This window comes from Megascapheus bottae, chromosome 3 (assembly GCF_031878675.1).
Source record: "Megascapheus bottae isolate mThoBot1 chromosome 3, mThoBot2.hap1, whole genome shotgun sequence".
In the NCBI taxonomy this organism is placed as follows: Eukaryota; Metazoa; Chordata; class Mammalia; order Rodentia; family Geomyidae; genus Megascapheus; species Megascapheus bottae.
The window spans coordinates 54,357,351-54,377,224 of record NC_143511.1 but is presented as its reverse complement, the minus strand read 5'-3'; the positions used below and the strand labels follow the sequence as shown (position 1 = coordinate 54,377,224).

Sequence of the window (19,874 nt, the reverse complement as noted above, 5' to 3'; positions counted from 1 at the left end):
AACGTTTAAAGTCTCTGAACCAGGAGTACTCATGTTTACAAGCAAAACCTATCACACCAGGTCCTGTTTTCCAGAATTCAATGGCTCCTGACTATATCCTGACAAACCATTAATACAATGACAAGGTCCAGAACTCCCATCTTCCATGTCAGTTCTTTCTCTCCACTGATAATCTGCATTCAGCCAGCTCTGGTCTGTATCCAGTCAATGAAATTCCCCTTGTCTTCCTTATAAAATGGAACTTTGGATATTCAGGTACATGAAGGAACATCCAATTGGAAGTATTTCATTATGCTTAGTGTTCTTATATACAAAATTGACAGCATTGGGTATAAAACTATTATAGAGCTTGAAACAATAAGCTACAGAAACATCCAGAGTTTAGGATAGCAAAAGGACTCAAGTGTTGGAAATGTATAATCTGTAGATATTTGCTGCTGGCCAAAATTCCTGGATTAAAGAATGAAGCACTACAATGCTATGGAGTTTGATGGCAGGCAATTTAAAAGAGGCACAGGAGAATATATAACTCCCATACTTATGAGAGCTGATGGGAGTAAGGGAGATACTACTAGGCATAGAAAGTGTGTGTGGGGACGGAGAGGATAGAAAAATACAAGGAAATCTGTTTAATACATCTTATCTATCACATTGAAGTCTAGATGCCTTCCTGCTCTTCTAACTGAAAATGATCAAGTCACCCTATTACAAGATTATTCTCTCAGGTGAATCATTACTAGGATACCCATAGATCACATTTGGGGGATAAGGAGAAGGGAGTCTTGTTGCATGCCTGTTCATGCCTGGTTATCTGCACAATAATTGAGAGTAATTTTTTCAAAAAACCAAATAAACATATACAATATATCGGATAACAAGGTAAAATACTGTAACAATATGAAATAACCAAGAGATAGCAAAAGAGATGAGAGATAATATAGTTCATTAAGGACAACAATCACTCATTATATGGCTTTTGTTTCTATATCCTGGAGGTCCTTTCACTTAGTGTCATACTATATGGCCTTATGTATCTAGGTTTTGTTCTATTATAAATCTCTGCTAGGAACCCAAAGTTTCTACTGATTATGACAAATGAGGGAAACGACTGAGCCTATGTTCCTTTGAGTCCGGGGAAAACAAGGTGAGGGGCGGGTGTGGGGGGAGGGAAATGGGGACCAAGACATGAGAAATGGTATCTATGTTTGTGAAGTAATGCACATTCTATTTGGTGAATATAATGTAACCCTTCTATTAATTACAATAAAAATATATGAAAAAAGAGTAGGTTTTTTTTTTAGCTGGGTGCTTGTGGCTCATGCCTGTAATCCTAGCTACTCAGGAGGCTGAGATCTGAGGATCGCGATTCAAAGCCAGCCCGGCACTAAAGTCTGGGAGACCCTTATCTACAATTAACCACCAGAAAACCAGAAGTGGTGCTGTGGCTCAAAGAGCAGTAGCCTTGAGCTAAAGAGCTCAGGGATAGAGTCCAGGCCCAGAGGTAGGGCAGTAGCCTTGAGCTGAAGAACTCAGGGACAGTGTCTGGGCCCAGAGTTCAAGCAGCAAAAAAAAAGTACTTTTGAGCAAAGTATTGGTGGATCACACCTGCAATCCTAGTTACTCAGATTACCCCCACGATCCCAAGATCATGATTTGAAGCCAGCCTGGGCAGAAAAAAAAAATCCTTAAGACTCTCATTTGCAATTAACCAGCAAAAAAGCTAAAGTGGAGCTGTAGTTCAAGAGGAAGAGCACTATTAGCCTTGAACAAAATACTATTCCTTTCACTCTCAAACTTGTTCTTGTTAAAAAAAAAAAAACTACAGTCAGGCTAATGATCTTCGTATAATGGAAATAACTTGCTTTGCAAGTGCATTCACTTTTCAGAAGTTAAGATTCTACTTCTATGTGGACTAGCCCTCATTAGGTAATAAGAGGATAAGATGCTACCACGTTTTGGAAGGCTTGGGCCATTCTCCTTTGGACATTTGCCCTCTTCAATTGCAACATGATCAGAAAGGCCAACAGCACCGTCAGGCAGGTCATTCCCGCTGAGCCGAGAATGGCTATTAGCAGCATCTTCCCTCCTCCCAGGTCTGCTGAGGCTGTGCAAGGAACAGAGGTGAAGCAGCCATATTAGTGTAGGTCCACATGAGCAAAGAAAGACCATCTGCAGGAGGAAGCACGGTGTAATGGGAATATGACAGTGGCTCTAGACCTGCCAATTAATTAAGGAGTCTCCCATGGCTACTCATTTGCTTTTCTCAAATTCAGTGGAAAACAGTTTTTAAAGATATGTACAGGCCAATGGTTCACACCTATAATCCAAGCTCTTCAGTAGGCTGAGATCTGAGGATCAGGGTTCAAAACCAACCCAGGCAAGAAAGTCCAGGAAACTCTTATCTGCAATTTAGCTACCAAAAAGCCAGAAGTAGAGTTATAGGCTCAAGTAGTAGAGCACTATCCTTGAGCACAAGACCTCAGGGACAGTGCACAGACCCTGAGTTCAAGCCCCAGACCTGGCACATAAAATTTCAAAACAAAAATTAAAATATGTGCAACTATGCTTTAAAAATGGCAATGGGCTAGCCATTAGTTGATATCATTTCTTCAACTTTAATTCTAAGTATATGCCCAAGTAGGTGAGCACATCGAATATAACAATGAGTAATAAGGTGTATGATGAATTTTGAGAGACTAAACCATTTTTTAATCTTAATCCCTCACTTTCCAAAAATGCTCTAATGTTCTTTAATGCTAAGACCTTAAGAGTCCATAAGATATATTCATTGTTCTATTTCCCTTGTTTTAAAATGAGAAATTTCTAGAATGAATTGGTAAATGCATCGCCCCTTGGATATTTCAAAAATGTTCCAGGACAAGCAATGAGAAACACAGTTTGTTGTTGTCTCGATTAGTAAGTAACCCTCCGAGAGATCCAAGAAGTTTCCAGTGTTATACAACTTTCTGAAAAGTAGACTGAAGCCAAATGATTAATTCGTAAACATTGCATTCCCCTCGCCTATATTCCCTTGCTCACACACAGTGTTTGCAGAGCATCGTTTGCAGCGAGAATCATTTGCATGGACTCCATGCAATGGCTCCAGCCATTCCAGGGCCTTATCTAAATTACCATCAGAAAGTTTCACGACAGTGGGAACTGGGGAAAGAACTCTATCTCAAAGAGTTTCCTTTCTTCAAGGTGGGGGGTTGGAGGTAAACCTGGAGACCCAAATAGAAAAGTAGACGAAAAGCCAGAATGGCACAATATCAATTCAACTAAAAGAAGACCTTATCTTGAGAGGAATGGGATACAGCTTTGGTGCCTCCCACTGAAGCTCTTATCTTGCCTCCCATAAGTAAGTTCCATTGTGGGTTTTTTTCTCCACAGTAGCAAAAATCACACACCCCAGAGTTTTCTTATGTTCCCATTTTTTTAATGGCTTAATAACAGAAAATGGATCAATAGGCTCCTTAAGAAGGACATTTTTATTTCAAAGACTTATATAGAAGTAGCAAGGCCTAGTAGGATGAATATTTGACATGCACATGAGGTAAATATCTCGAGGTAATGCTGATTTTCTGATGTTTTCTAAAAATACTCTGCACAGATACTTGGCCAATCTACCAACCTTGAGATTCTGAGAGGGTCATCAGTTCGTGAGAAAAGGTTGGGTTGCTTGATCCTATGTTGTTCTCAGCAAAAATGTCTACCTGGTAAGCTGTCTCAGGCTCAAGGCCCTTGAGCTGATATTGAGTGATGGTGGCATTCTTGATCTTTACATCGATGTGCTGGTCTTCATTCTCACCCTGAACCTTATAACGGATAATAATGGAAGAGATAGAATGGCCATCCAGTATTGTCCAAGAAATCACAGCTGATGTGTCTGTGATATTGGAGATTTTGATGTTTTCTGGTTGAGGAGGGATAACTAGAAAGTAAAGAAAAGAATTCGTGTAAGATATGCTACCATCTCAGATCCCTGTGCTTTTGAGAGACAGTTCATGTTAGCTTGTATTTCAGGGATGAGAGTAGGTTTGCCCTGACCACAACTCCAGTCCACTAGTAGTGGTACCAGACTCTGTGCAGACTTGAAAGATAGGCACAGACAGGGAAATGGCAAAGTGCCTCTCACTTGTCACTGTACTTTATGAAGGCCTCAAAAATCCTGTGCTCCACCAACCTACAGACCCTGTTCCAAATGCCAGATGGAATGAAAGCTCAGGAGAGCTGACTGTTACATTGTGCTTACTGTAGATAGGTGTTGCTCCTTTTATAACTCATTTCCTCTTCCTGATAGCATTTCTGTAAGCACTGACACAGAGCTGGATTAAGTGACCCAGCCGAAGTCACATGGCTCTTAAGTAGAAGACACAAGATTTGACTCTAGCACGCTAGCTGCGAAGTCTAGCATCTTAGCCACTGTAACAATTGGTTTGTCTTCTCTAAATGTACATGTAGTGCAGTAGGCAGGCCTATGTGTCCTTCAGTATAAAGCGCCTACTAGACAAAGCCTTCAGACTGTGGCAGGAAGTGAGTACCTTCCATCCAGGAGACAGGCAGCATGAGAAAGAGACAGGGGGAGAAATCTCTGAGGTTTTCAGGAACAAAAATGATATGATCAGAACCATACCTGAAATCTCTCTGGGACTCTTTTCCCAAAAGGCATGGGCCACAAGGTAACTTAGGCTATTTTATTCTGAGATTCTACATAGAGTCCCTACTCTGACATAGGCAGATAGACAAGCAGAGTTAATGCTTTTATTATCCAAATTTTAGAAATGATAAAATTATAACACTGTCATTTAAAGGACTTGCTTATGACCCAACAAGCAATTAGTAGACTCTTACTATTCATTGTATATGCCATTGAATTTCCATATAAAATTTGCTCTTAAGGAAATTTGGGAACTTTGAGTCATGTCTTATGTTATATTCATTCTATCCTAGTTCTCAGAAATACTTTGCTTTTATTCTTTATTGCTAGTCCTATGGCTTGAACTCAGGACCTGAGCACTGTTCTTGAGCTTTCCCAAGGCTAGAGCTCTACCACTTGAGCCACAGCACCACTTCTGGCTTTTTCTATATATGTGGTATTGAGGAATTGAACCTGGGTCTTCGTGCATGCTAGGCAAGCAAGCACTCTACCACTAAGCCAAACTCCTGGCCTCTCAGAAATGCTTCTTTATTCTAAATTTACTCATTCCATCACAACAAGTTGCCATATCATATTCCTTAGGTAACCATGGCAGTTTATAAGAATCAGATGCTAGCTTATGATATTTTCTAAATCTAGCATGTGGTAAATTACCCACAAATTACAATAACTCATTAACAATATATCTTAACTTCCTTTGCTAGATTACTAAGCTTTTTGTTGATTTTTATAAAAGATAGTCTATAGAAAATAAGCAACTACTATTAACAATATATGAAAAACACAATAATCCATGAACATAAGAAGTCTCAATTTTTCTACTTACTGAGGCAATAAAATTGAAATTAATAATAGTTATTTTTGGTATTGGGATTGGAAATCTGGATCTTGCACTTGGTAGATGGCACTTAGCACTGCGTCATACCTCTAGCCCCCTCCCATTTTTGTCTGATTTGTACTAACATAAAGTCTTTCCTAGGCACAATCTTACAGCTACTTGCTAGGCTTCCTGTCGTGGCTAGGATACCCAGCTTACGCCTCAGCCTCCAGCTTTTTGTTGAGAAAGGTCCTAGGCTGGCCTAGAACCATAATTACCTAATCTCAGCCTGCTTTGTAGTCTAGGATGGCAGGCACACACCCCCGCACCCAGCTATGGGTTGTGAAAGGGCTGTAGTGCATCTTTTTTATTATTATTATTTTTGAGTTCAGCAACACTAAAAAGGGATGGGAGTGCAAATATAGGGAAAGGGCAGAGATATTAAGGTGAACTTGGAAATGCAAGCATTCACAGTGTGAGCGCTTACACAATGAGTACCGCTTTGCAGTAACGCTATCCATGAGTTTCACTTCTGGACCTCTTCCCATCCATGCACATGTCTAATGTATTACCACATGTAATAGTAAACACTAAAAACCATCCAAATGCCATCTGAAAGGAACTGGATAAAGAACATGGCATAATTATAACAATGAATGTATCAAAGTTTGGAATACATCATAGCTACCAAACTAATAGAGAAACATCCTACTTGGCCAAGCAGTAGTAACTCATACTTAACAATCCCAGCTACTTAGGAGGCTGAGATCTGAGGATCATGGTTCAAAGCCAGCCTGGGCAGGAAGGTTTGTGAGACTCTTATCTGCAGTTCACCCCCAAGAATCTAGAAACAGAGCTGTGGCTCAAGTGGTAGAGCACTATCTTGAGCACAAAAGCTTAGGGGCAGCACCAAGGCCCTGACTTCAAGTCCTAGGAATAGCCCTGTGCACACACATGTACACACTCACACATACACATGCACACAAATCTTATTTATTCAGCAAGGCATTGTATACTTGTGGATCCATACTAAAATTATACAGGAAAGGCGCATAAATCCATACTTCTGGTCATCTGTGGAGTGAAGGGAATAAATCTAGAGTCACAAGGATATCATATATATCATGGTTCAAAGCTAGTCAAGGCTAAAAGGTCATGAGACCCTTATGTCCAATTAACTACCAAAACGCCAGAAACAGAGCTGCAGCTCCTCAAGTGATGGAGCACTATCCTTGAGAACAAATGCTTAGAGACAGCATCCAGGACCTGAGTTCAAGTCCCAGGGCCAGTACAAAAAAGAGGAAAGAATTTAACATATTTGAATTGTTACTACTTTGAACAAAACGGCTAATGAAAGCAAACATGACAGTGAACAGTTGTTAATCATGAATGGCAAGAGTGTATTCTTGTGTTAATCTCTATTGTTCTATAACTTTAAATTTCACAAAAGTAAGACTATATACTCGCATACATACATACATACTTACATACATACATATGCACACACACATAGAGACATATAACAAAGAATTCCTAAACATGGACAGAACAGTTCATACTTTCACAAGTTACTGGCATGAGAAAGAGTGGCTGAGGAAATACTATCCAGGGCTCCAAAAGAAGTGATCAGACTCTAGTTAGTATCTAGTCCCAATTAACTATTTTTCATGATCCCTCAAACTAGCTTTGAAATGATGGAAGCTAGGTTCAAATGGCCCAGGGAGGTGAGGCTGAAGTAGCACAGGTTACTTACTGTTGCTGAGGGTCCAGGCAGTGAGATCCTCACTCCATTCCCCTTGGGCCTTGGTGTTGACTCTGGCCCGGACTATGTATTGTTCTCTGGGCTTTAAGTTGTTCAGCAGCACAGAAGTCAAGTTGCCTGACACCTTAATGTTCTGCTGGTCACTTTTTTTTTGTACCGATCTCCTCTCCACTTCAACATAAAATTCATCTTCTGAGTTTGTAAATATCGGCTGCCAGGTCAAATTTAGTGTGGTCTGATCTTTTGGAAGGAGACTGAGACCTCTTGGAGGAGGGAGTCCTAGGGGAAACCAGAAAGACAATTATTTTTCAGAAGATAAAACTGATGACAGTGGCTCACGCCAGTAATCCACATACTGCAGGAAACCGAGATCCGAGGATCCCCATTTGTAACCACCTCAAACAGGGATATCTACAAGACCCTTATTTCCAATTAACCACTGAAAAGCTAGAAGGGGAATGGTGGCTCAGGTCGAAGAGCACCAACCTGAAGGGAACGGGCTAAGGGACAGTACCCAGACCCTGAGTTCAAGCCCTATCACCAAAAAGATAAAATAGAAAAACCCACTAATGACAGCCCCAATACACTTCTCAAAAGAATAATCATACCTTTCATGTCATACACAACTTTAAAAGCTATCAAATAAGCACAAGCAAGTAGCTATACTATGCTTTCTCCTCAACTAAGTAACAAGTCTTTAAAATAATTGTATTGCAGAGTTTGAGTTATTTTAATCAAACTGTACAGGCTGGGGATGTGGCTTAGTAGTAGAGTACTTGTCTAGCATGCATGAAGCCCTAGGTTTGATTCCTCAGTGCCACATAAACAGAAAAGGCCATGGCTTAAGTAGTAGAGTTCTAGTCTTGAGCAAAAGGAAGCTCAGGGACAGTGCCCAGGTACTGAGGTTAAGCCCTAGGACTGGTAAAAATCAATCAATCAATCAATCAATCAGTCAATCTATACAATTCTTTGGGAAACATCAGGAGCTTTAAAACAGGCCATCTACATTAGTCCTACTATTTGACTACCAGGGATTTATCCTGAAAAAAAATTCCAAAGAAAGAGGGTAATCTATATACATGTTTGTTATAACATTAATTATAACAACAAACAACCAGAAGAAATCTAAATATTCAAAATGGGGAACTTCTTTAATGAGTAGATATAGGCATCCACGGAATTAAAAGAGATCATTAAGAAGAGTGTGGAAGCCCAATAAATATATTTATAGCACATAAATGAAAGCTTTTACTGTAACCTGATGGCAGACAAGTCTACAATTTGGAAAAGAGAAAATAATTAAAAATAAAAACAGTGGTTTTCCAAGCTTTTAGGACTATGAGTATTTAGCATTTCTGTCACTATTTTGGAATTACATTTTAAAGTAATTTCACAGTTACTTCCCCTGATCAAACCTGTTTGGCCACCATTACTCTTATGAACTGGGGGTACTGAAAAGGTAATTGAAAGGAAACAATATGGAAGATGGGCTTCCGAATCAGACAGACAGGTACATGTTGTTTCAGTTTTGTAACCATGACAAATTTATAAACTCTCTAAGCTCAAAGGAAAAATTATTCATCTTCAGTCTACACAGGATGAATAAATGAGATGGTGAATATGTTAGTATGTTTGGAAGATTATTAGAGGCTACGCTCATTCCTCCATCCTACCTATCTTCCTTCTCTCTCTCTTTTATATTGTGTCAATAAACAACGAAAGTACTTGTATAATTTGAGATAATAATAGTGATTTATTCCAGGTACAAAGCCATATGGAAACAAAATAGAATTCCTCAACTCTCATTCCTGCATTCTCATTATCACCACTAGAGGGCCAATTTGATTCTGGCAGTATGACAAAACTTTATGATATGGGCTAATGGGCAAAATACACAAATAGATGGAGTATATTTGTGGTATTGAAATGTCATAAATGGGGAAAATGACAAAAGGGTTCTCAATGATCTAGATGCCTTGTATTCATAAACTACTTTGTTGACTATTTTGCACAACTAGTTACAGATAAAATATATCCTTAAAAATGTCACAAAAGCCAGGCACTGGTGGTTCACGCCTGTAATCCTAGCTACTCAGGAGGCTGAGATCTGAGGATCACAGTTCAAAGACAGACTGGGCATGAACATCTGTGAGACTCATATCTCCAGTTAACCACCAAAAAACCAGAAGTGACACTGTGGCTGAAGTGGTAGAGCGCTAGTCTTAAGCTGAAATGCTTAGGGATGGCACCTAGGCCCGAAGTTCAAGCCCCATAACCAACAACAACAAAAATGTTATAAAGGGTAGGGTCTATAAGGACCATAAAAGGCGGAGGAGCTAAAAATTCCTTAAGGTGTGGACTTTCCATAAATGGATTTGAGAAACACTGTTCTAGAGGTGAAAGTAAATACCTGTCCTTGCCTACAGGAATTCCTGTCAGCAGCTTGGATTGCTCTGAACAATAATGAAAAAGAATAACCAGGAACACATTTTCTTGCAATTAAAGTAAATGTCTTATTAATTCTTCCTTTGGATTCTAGGTAAATGGAGAGAAGTGATGTCCACTCCTTTTGCCAGAATCTACAGTTTAAGTTCCAAAATGAGCCACCCAAAGTTTGAGATATAGCCCAGTGATCAACTATTTGTCTAGCATTGTAGAGACACTGATTTCAATCCCCAGCACCCCCTGCACAAACACAAACACACTCATGCACACACACATACATAGCTACACACATACCACATATACATGTATGCATACACAGATACACATACACCCATACATGCATAAACACATATACACAAATACACACAGACACATATACCCCCGCAGACACACGCGCGCACACACACACACACACACACACACACACACACCAACACCCCCAAAAGGAGCCACCCAAAATCAAGCTTGCAATGACAATATTGCAGGGAGAGGTGGTGTTTGGAAGAGCACTCGTAAGCCGCCTAAGCTCCCTAGAGACAAAAAACTCTATGTACAGCAATTTTTCCTTTTTCTTTCATTTGGGAACACAGTAATCCCTCACATAGCCTCATCTGCCTCTGTGTGGTGTATGTGTGTGTGTGCGTGTGTGTTTATGTGATGGTCCTGGAGCTTGAACTCAAGGTCTGAGTGCTGCCCCTAAGTTTTGTGCTCAAAGTTAAATGCTCAGTCACTTGAACCACAACTTTCCTTCCAGGTTTTGGGTAGTCAGTTGGAGATAAGAGTCTCATTGATGGGCTGGGAGTTTGGCCTAGTGGTAAAAGTGTTGTCTAGCATGCACGAAGACCCAGGTTCGATTCCTCAGTACCACATACATAGAAAAAAACTGGAAGTTATGCTTAAGCTCAAGTGGTAGAGCTCTAGCCTTGAAAAAGTCCAGGGACAGGGCTCAGGCCCTGGGCTCAAGCCCAGGACTGGCAAAAAAAAATAAAGAGTCTTATCGACTTTCCTGTCCCAGTTACCTTAGAAGTTTCATCTTCAAGTCTCAGCCTCCTGACCAGCTAAGATTACAAGTGTGAGCTATTGGCACCTGGCTTCTGTTTGCCCTTTATTCTGCAATATGTTCCATTTTCTTTTCTTCTCTCCTGGTCTCCCTGGCCTGTATCACCTCAAACAACACATAGAAATAGTCTATAGAAATAGTTGGACTTTTTATAAAAGGAAGCATCCACAAAATTTAAATAACGGGACAAGGAGACTCTTCAAGAATTGAAGACAGTACAGCATGGGTGTGTGAAGAGTTTCATGTTTTGTCCCATAAATTCTTTCTGAATCACATAATTTCTCTTTTGATTCATCAACACTAACCTGAGAGAGAATTAACTATCCTTTGCCTTTATGCCACAACCTGATGACATCTCCAGCTAGGATAGATCAGAGGACCCCAGCTCTCCCTGACAGTTTTTGGCTAAGAATTAAACACTCTTCAGTACTATTAGGAATATTAATGTCAGTGAGCTATCTATTACAAGTGTTTGCCTTCTTTCAAATAAGCTAAGTTGTTGAAGGCCAGACTGAGTTGACCCTTTGACAGACGCTGTCAGACTCTTCCCTTTTGCGCAGCTGCCTTGAACAGTAAGATGTCAGTCAAGCAGACCCCATTTTAATGACTGGTGGTACTGTTATAGCAATCCGGAAGTTTTAAATACTTCAGAAACACCTTAGGAAACTATATTCTGGTGGCATGGAGCATTACAGTTTTTGTGGCTAGCCCCAGAGCTTTATCTTTGACTTCTGGATGACTTGTTCCAGTCACAACTTCTTCAGCTTGTGCCAGCATCAGAAAATCTCACTCAAGTCACCAAACACTTCACTTCAGCCATGACAAGCCTTGGTGACTTCCACATAACCTTGCCTGCAACTGGGCCAAAGAAATCCACCCACAGGCTGCATAGTCCTCAATTAGGAAGGAATGGGGAAAAGCCTTTCCCTTAGGGAGTAAGCAAAAAGAAAATTGTGATTGGCAGAAAAAAGGCCTGTGCTTATACAAGGCTCATGATTGGTTTTTATGTATGGCTTGCAACGGGTGGAACCAGAAGCTGTAGTGCGAATGATGACACTTAATTCATTCACGAGCATGCCACCGGTCTCTTTTAGCTATATAATAAGTAGGCTGTTTGTCACTCTTTTTCAGTTATCTTGGTAGGAGTCTACTAGGCACCTCCTCTCTCTGGATTGCAATGTTAGAACCTAATAAATAAAGGTTTCTCCTAAATGGTCTTTTACCTACTTGTTACTCTGATCATGGGTGGAGGAGGCTGGACTAAAGTGAACTAAAAGCAGGATGCTTGCTGATGGCTCTCATTCCTAAAAATCCTAGCTACTTAAGAGGCTGAGATCTGAGGATTGTGGTTCAAAGCCATTCCGGATGGGAAAGTCCCTAAAACTATGTTCTCCAGTTGACTACCAGAAAACTAGAAATGGAGCTGTGGCTCAAAGTGGTAGAATGTTAGCCTTGAGCAAAACAGCCAGGGATGGCACCTAGGCCCTGAATTCAAGCCCTGTGACTGGCAAAGAAAAAAGTAAACCAAGAACTTGTAATAAAAGTGCGGAAGAGGTTTGGGGAATAAGAAAAGGCTGTAGAGCAGGTAAACTTGATCAAAGTATGTTACAAACATATATGAAAATATCACAATGAAAGAAAACAGTAGATGAGTGGATCTAAAAACTGTGGTACCTATACACAATGGAATTCTACACAGCTAGCAGAAGAATAATATTTTGTCACTGGCAGGGAAAAGAATGGACCTAGAACAAATCATACTAAGTGAGGTAAGCCAAGCTCAGAGATACAAATGGCACATGTTTTCTCTCATATGCAGAAGCTAGATTTACAATACACCCAGACTTGCTAAGTTATATAGAACTTTAGGCATTCACATACAGTGAGACCAAAGGATGATATTCTTAGGGGAGGAACACAGAGGTGCAATACCTGGGTACCTTTCTTCATAAAAAAAAATGTATCAAAATGAACTCCAGGAAATGCAGAGTTTTTTTCCTTTGTTGTTGTTTTTGTTTTCATTTCTTTCTCTTTTGTTTGTTCATTTATCTGTCTTTGGGGAGGTAAGGGGGCACAGAAATGTAGGGATAAAGGGACAAAAAATGCAGCTGTGATACTCAACTAGACACTATCTGGAAAACAAATACGAGATGTGGGTGGGGATGGAAGGGAAAACCTGGAGACAGTGAGTGAAGGGGTGACATTGTACTCATTACCTGACTTATGTACTTGTAACCCCTTTTGTATATCACCTCTATACCTACAATAAAAATATTCTTGAAAATCACCAATAAGCCCTGGGTAGCCAGAAGGCCACGGAAGTGTTCTAGAGAGCTATTGAGAGCAGAACCTGCAAGAAGCTAAAGATAGGGGAGTGCTGAGGGAGAGGATGGAAACATGGAGACTATAGAAGATGAGAGAATGTGGAGAGTTAAGGCTGGGAGCCACAGCTACGCTCACTGCAGGCCTCTGTCTTAGAAGAGCTCCAGAGGGCCACTAGGGAGTGAAGAGCCTGAAGCCGAAAAGCTGCAAATCTTGCCACAAGATATTGGGGCTTTAAGCCCTGTATAACAAGCCTCCAGCTTTAAAAGTTTACAATTGTAAGCCTATGGTTCTCAGGGTTTAGAAAGAAAGAAAGAAAGAAAGAAAGAAAGAAAGAAAGAAAGAAAGAAAGAAAGAAAGAAAGGAAGAAAGAGAGAACGAAAAAAGAAAGAAAGAAAGAAAGAAAGAAAGAAAGAAAGACAGACAGACAACACTCTGTTTGAAAGCCCAGCCTGTGACTCTCTGGAGCCCAAAGTTATCAACACTAAGAAAGATGTGCTTACTTGTCTGATTTCTACCTGGATAAAACAAAGTAACTCCTGCCTGATAGCAGAAAGCTGGAGCCTAGGTCAGCACCCAGGACACTCTACAAGCTTCTCCATTCACAAAATGGGAAGCCAACAGATACTGGACACCCCTGATAAATCGAAAAACATCTCTAGCCAAGCGCTGGTGGCTCATGCCTGCAATCCTAACTACTCAGGAGGCTGGGATCTGAAAACCAATGTTCGAAAGGCAGCCCGGGCAGGAAAGTCACTGAGACTCTTATCTCCAGTTACGCACTAGAAAACTGGAAGTGGCACTGTGGCTCAAAGTAGTAGAGAGGGCCTGGGAGCATGGCCTAGTGGTAGAGTGCTTGCCTAGCATGCACAAAGGCCTGCGTTCCATTCCTTGGTACCACATAATAGAAAAAAGCCAGAAGTGGCTCAAGTGGTACAGCTCTAGCCATGAGAAAAGCCCAAGGACAGTGCTCAGGCCCTGAGTTCAAGCCCCATGACAAAGTAAAAAGGTATCAGGAGATAAAAATGGCAGCCAAGGGGAAACAGGACTGATAGAGGAGGGAAATACTGTTCTTTTGATAAAAGCCATTCCTTCTATTTGATGTTCTAACTATGTGCACAAATACTTTGAAAAGTTAAGAATTATTATTTTTTTAAGTAAATAAACTGTTCATGGCTGAAGCCTGGACCCTTCAGATGGAAACAGGAAGTTGGGGGTGAAATGCAGGAGCCAAGTCTCAGCACATTTGTTGCTAAGTAAATACCAAGTCCTAAGGGATGACCCTGCCTTCCTGACAGCTCATCTGCTTCCTTCTCTGTCCTTCTAGATGTCTCCAAAACCCTCCCCCCAGGAGTCCAGCCCCAAATAAAGGAATTGTTTGGCTTGAAGCTGCTAACCTTCCTGTCACTTTCCCACCCATTCAAAAGCAAACCCCTTCCACCTCCATCCCCACCCACCCACTCACCCACCACCACCCTTCCTGGTCTTCCTTCCTCTTTCCCCTTCCTTCCCCTCCCACCCAACTCAGGAATAAAGCCTGCTGGCTTCAGCTGACCGATGGAAGCTGTAGTGAAGCGTCTCACTGGTCCAGGATGCCCTTCTCCGCCCTCTCCACGGCGCACCAGCTGTACACACAGCTCATACTCTGTCCGAGGCTCCAAATAGCTGAGTGTAACGATCTCGTTTGTCACTAAGAAGAGAGAGAGGCCAGGAAACTTCAATGCATATTCTGTCACCTCCCTAAAACTAGTGCTGTTGTTGTTATAGCAATATGAACAAAAGCTAGGTTTTTAAAAAGCCAACGTCTTGGTAAAACAGGCAATTCCATCTTCAAGGCCTCTCCATGGCGACTACAAGGGAACTGAAGCTCTTGAAAAGTGAGTTCAGTTCAGTTTAGTTCAGTTCAGTTACAGAGCATACATGAACATTTGTATATCCTGTGACACACAATAAAACATCTGTGCAAGTGGGGTTTTTTTCTCACGAGTAAATAAGTTACTATATGGAATACCAGAATTAGCTGCAAAAACTAACAAAAGACTATGGAATGATTTTGCATCTACTAGGTTCAAGCATATACACTAATTGTAATCATGTTGATTGATTATGGAGCTTTTCAAGCTGTCTCAACAAGACTGTTCTCTAACTGCAATCTGATCACAACAAACCAAAATGTAGAACATAAGGGATGTAAGGTTTGTTTGGGGAGATTAGAGACAGTGCATACAAGCAGCATTATTAAGCTGAAATTTCCGTTTTCTTTTTTTAAAAATAATTTTCACAATGTTCAATACGCCATAGGTAGAAAATGCTGTTTGAGTAATCATAAACATGTTAAGAACAAAGTATTAGAGGCTGGAATGTCTGTAACATGGCCCGGTTAAATCAGCCTGGTCAATCAGTAATATTGTTTTCTTTTCTTTTTCTTTCTTTTTTCTTTCTTTCTTTCTTTCTTTTTTTCTTCCTTCCTTCTTTAATTTTGATTTTATATTTACAACAAAAATGTGCAACAAATACAACTGTCACTTGTGTTGGTTTCCAAATAAATTTAATTTTTTTGCATGAACTTTTGGTATTTTGATATATTTTGAGGACTTGTTTTTCCTTTTTGGAAAGTCAGGGAAGGGTATCTAATTAACTCTGTTCACATGCCCTGATCTTCCCAATTCCAGTCTTGTCTGCATTAGCCCATCTTTTTCAAGTTCAAATTTTTTGAAACATATCTGTGTAGTGAGGTGTCTACAGGTCAGGGAAAGATGTGAAACAATAGTAAATAAATAATAAATGAACAAAAACTCCAGGACTTGGGGATGTGGCTATAGTGATAAAGTACCTGCCTAGTCAGCATGAGTCCCTGAGTTCAAATTCAAATACTAGCAAGAAAAATAAATTAACAAGTCTATACAGAAGAAGCAATCTCCCATAGGATTTATGCAGATCGAATCTCCTTGCCTTTCCCATAGATGCAGTTAACATATTCAAAGTATAAACAAAAAGGCTTCATCAAGACCAGGCAAGAGCAAGAACTAGGGACAGGAACAGGATCCCAGAATGGCCTGGGATCGATTGGTTCTGTATACTCCAGCACACAGAGACTTCTAGACCAGTCCCAGAACTTGCTCCCAAATATTCTGAAATGGAAACTTCTACTATAACCACCACCAGGGTGTCGAGAGATGAAACAGGAAAAAGAGAAATCCTATATTCAGAAGATATGTCGTATCTTTATGTCCAACCCTTACCTTGAATGTGTCGCCAAGCCTCATAATGATTAAGAGGTTTGTACAGAAGTTTCTTAGATTTGATTGGTCCATCCCCAAAGTAAGGCTCAGAGCTGATGTTGATGACAGCAAAGTTGTGTCCAGTGTCAATCACATTTGGAGCATTCAAGGGCTTCGGAAGAACTAAAGCAAACGTCAACAACCAGATTAGTACTTAGGTTTGGTGGTTTTGTTATTCTTCAGGAGGGAAAGGTGGTGAGAGTTTTCCATTTCCAGAAAGTTCCTTGAGAGTTCTCTGCTCAGAGACAATGTAATTACCCTGTCTCTGAGCACTGTGCTTTCCTCTTGTTTCTACCCATGTCCATAAAGTGCTTCCTTGAAAGTCTACTGTGCTCACAACTTGTCAATGGATAAAAGCTAACATTTGTTCCATGACCTACCAGGTCTTGCACGTTTACTCCCTTTCTTCTCTCCAACCTTTTCTTCCCCTCATTTAATACCCTCCAGTCCCATTACACTTTTGACTCATCCAGTTAGCACAGCATCAAGCTCCTTCCCATCTTCAGATCTTTACTTCATACATTTTTTCCTCCTACGATAATTGTTCCTCCTCCCATTATCCTCTTAGTAAGCCCTTAATATCCCAGAACCTTGTTATAGCTCATGCTCCCAGAGAACCTTGATTTCCCCTTTATTGTAATTTTTCCGAGTTATTCTTCTTTGTAAGTTAGTGTGTTATTTGGCTCTGGCCTTCTCATTAGGTCATGTATGCATTCATTCATTTATTCACTCATATCCATTTTCATATTCTCTGTCTATGTGTTTAAAACAACACACACTTATTATTTTAGAGTTGTTGAGGTCTCAAGTCAGACCTGTATCTAACTACTACCATAGCCTCAAAGCTGTGCTGCTTTCTGGAAGCTTCAGGGAAAATCTGGGTTGATCTTGAGAAGCTCTTTCCAGCCTCTTGAGATTTGGCTCAAGGTTACTTCCTCTACCTTCAAAACCGCCACCACCACATCTCTGATGATCTCTCTCTCTCTCTCTCTCTCTCTCTCTCTCTCTCTCTCTCTCTCTCTCTCTCTCTCTCTCTCTCTCCCTCCCTCCCTCCCTCCCTCCCTCCCTCTGATAAACTTGAACTTCCCTCATATGATCATATGAGATAACCAGTTCATTCAATTCATCGATGCTTTCATAACCTTTTTTCCAAAAGCTTCTTCATAATCCATCACTTAAATGTTGGGAGTCTTTTAATCATTTTTATTGAGACGAAACATATGTATTGTGATGTATAAAAATCTTAAGTGAATTTAGCTCAGCGACTTTGCCTAACTATTACATATCCATAAAAAGGAAAGAACATGCCTCTCCTCCCAGGAGGTATCCTTTCCCTTTTCCAACCAGATGTAATTATTATCCTGATTTCTGTCACTGAAGGTTAGTATTACCTGTTCTTTCATTTAACAGAAATGAAATTATAAAGTATTTACTTTCTTTTGAACACCATTATGACTGGGAAATTTACCTACAGTATTGCAGGAGTTAATTCCGCTTTTGTTGCAATTTTATACACCACGGTATGAAGTTATGTGCTGAATTTATTTAAGTCTTACCTCCAAGATCTCAAAATATAAAGTTATTTGGGAGTTAATGTCTTCAAAAAGGCAACTAAGTTAAAAATGAAGCCCTAAGAGAAGGTTCTAATCCAAAGTGGCTGGTATCCTTAGGAGAGTAAATTGGGATGTTTGAGTAAGGGGAGAGAGATGCTGTGAAGACATGAAGATGGCTGCATACAAGCCAAGAAGCGAAGCCTCAGGAGTACTCAGCTCTGCTGACATCTTAAACTTTGATCTCCAAAATTGCAATGAAGTTAATTTCTGCCTGAAAAGTTCTTTGTTTAGCAGTCCTGGCAAACTAACACATACAAATACTCTTTTTTATCAGTTCACTTTATAAAGTTGATAAAGTTATGGGTACCTGAGTTCATTATTCATTTCAGTGGAAGGTCATTATTCATTAAACTACTGTGAACATTCTAGAGATGTATTTTTGGAAAATAATGTGCACATTCTTTCAAGTTTATACTGACAAGTGGAACTGCTGAGTCAGAGGTAGATGTTATGGTTAGCTTTAGTCTCTTATGCCACTTTCCCAAAATCACTGTACTAAAGCGTGCTTTAACAGGAAAGCCCCGTCCTATTTTGGAACAGTAACAAAAAGACCAGACTAGTTTCTCTAAAACCACTTCATGGTTAATAGTCAATATGACATCAAAGACTCTTCAGGACTGGAGATGTTTTGGTGCACTGATTTTGTGTAAAGGATGACTTAAGGAGAGACATTCATTTCCTCGAGGCCACTGACAAGATGACGCAGTGTTAGAGACAAAATGGAAGCCAGAGCTGGGTGATCCCTTCCCCCCCCCACCCTAAGTCACAGTCCTTGTCTTTCATGAGTATGATTTTGAGAAACAAAACAAACAAACAAAACATCAGTGACCTGGAAAGTAGCCCAAATGTATTTTAGGAGTCAAAAACATTCCTGTCTAGAAGCAGCACAATTCCCCAGCCATCCATGCACCTCATATATAAAAAACACAAGCTTTGGAAAATGAAAGCTTACATTACCTTTAACAGAAATGTTGAAGGGCTTTTCCACCATCCCAGCCACCGTGTTCACACTGCAGACCCAAACTCCCGAGTCTGGGGGAAGGATACGGTGAATAGTGAATATGGCTACTGATACATGGTCCGTACGATTAAAGTCATTTGGCTGCAACAGTCAAAAACAAAACAAAAAAAATATTTTTTAACTTCAAGAGAAACATAAACATAAAAGTCCATAACACTGACCCCATTTCATTGTATACTAAGAAGTTTTCCAGGAGAGATTAAGAAGCTAAGTGTAATGCTATTATAATTGTTGGCCTATTTCCAAAGCTATTGTAGTAGCCCTGAAAGTTTACATTGGATTGATGCCCTCTCAGATCCTGCTGTTGTATTTGTGTTTGGGAGTGCAAGGTAAACACTTGCAAGCAAGGAGTTTAATCCCTTATAAATGCTTCCAGAAAGCATTTGTTCTTTTCTGGTCTGATACAAAAACAGTTGTGTGAGAGGACAGAGTCCTCTCCTAAGTATTTGAGGGGCTGTCAGGGGCAGTAAAACAAAAAAAAAATCCAGAACTCATGGACACATGGACCCCTGCTACTTTCAGTTAATTCCTCACTTATGTATTCTTGTTCAGCCAGTTTCTCCTTTTACAGAAAATGGGACAGGGGTGGGGGTGGGGGTGTGATTCTGAAAAGTATAGATAACAGAACAAGATGACAGCTGAGTAGACGTTCCAAAAATGTTCTTATCACACAAGAATCAATTTGAAAAACTAGGCATTCACCAAACTACCATCACAAGACATAAAGTACCCACAGGAGAAACCACAGTGCCCAGATTTGGCATGAAAGTAAAAAGGGAGATATGTGTTTGAGGATAGCTTAAGCTACACAATGAGACATTGCCTCAAGAAACAAAAACAATAAGAAAAAGGATTGTGTTTTCATCCTAATGAAAACATAAATTTTTGAGGTGGTA

General features: G+C 40.2%; 1 protein-coding gene across 2 annotated transcripts in view; it reads right to left on the bottom strand.

Moving 5' to 3' along the window:
• The window catches only part of Tek (TEK receptor tyrosine kinase), a 94,886-nt gene that overhangs the window by 13,996 nt on the left and 61,016 nt on the right, over nt 1-19,874 (bottom strand). Inside the window, exons 9-14 of one of the 2 annotated variants that reach the window (XM_090330076.1) lie at nt 18,915-19,059; nt 16,306-16,467; nt 14,619-14,753; nt 7,228-7,515; nt 3,632-3,931; nt 1,950-2,104 (exon numbers count right to left, since the gene is read on the bottom strand). In XM_090330076.1, coding sequence (XP_090186202.1) covers nt 1,950-2,104; nt 3,632-3,931; nt 7,228-7,515; nt 14,619-14,753; nt 16,306-16,467; nt 18,915-19,059 — 1,185 coding nt within the window. The remainder of the gene's footprint in view (nt 1-1,949; nt 2,105-3,631; nt 3,932-7,227; nt 7,516-14,618; nt 14,754-16,305; nt 16,468-18,914; nt 19,060-19,874) is intronic. The other variant, XM_090330077.1, reaches the window with a different exon arrangement.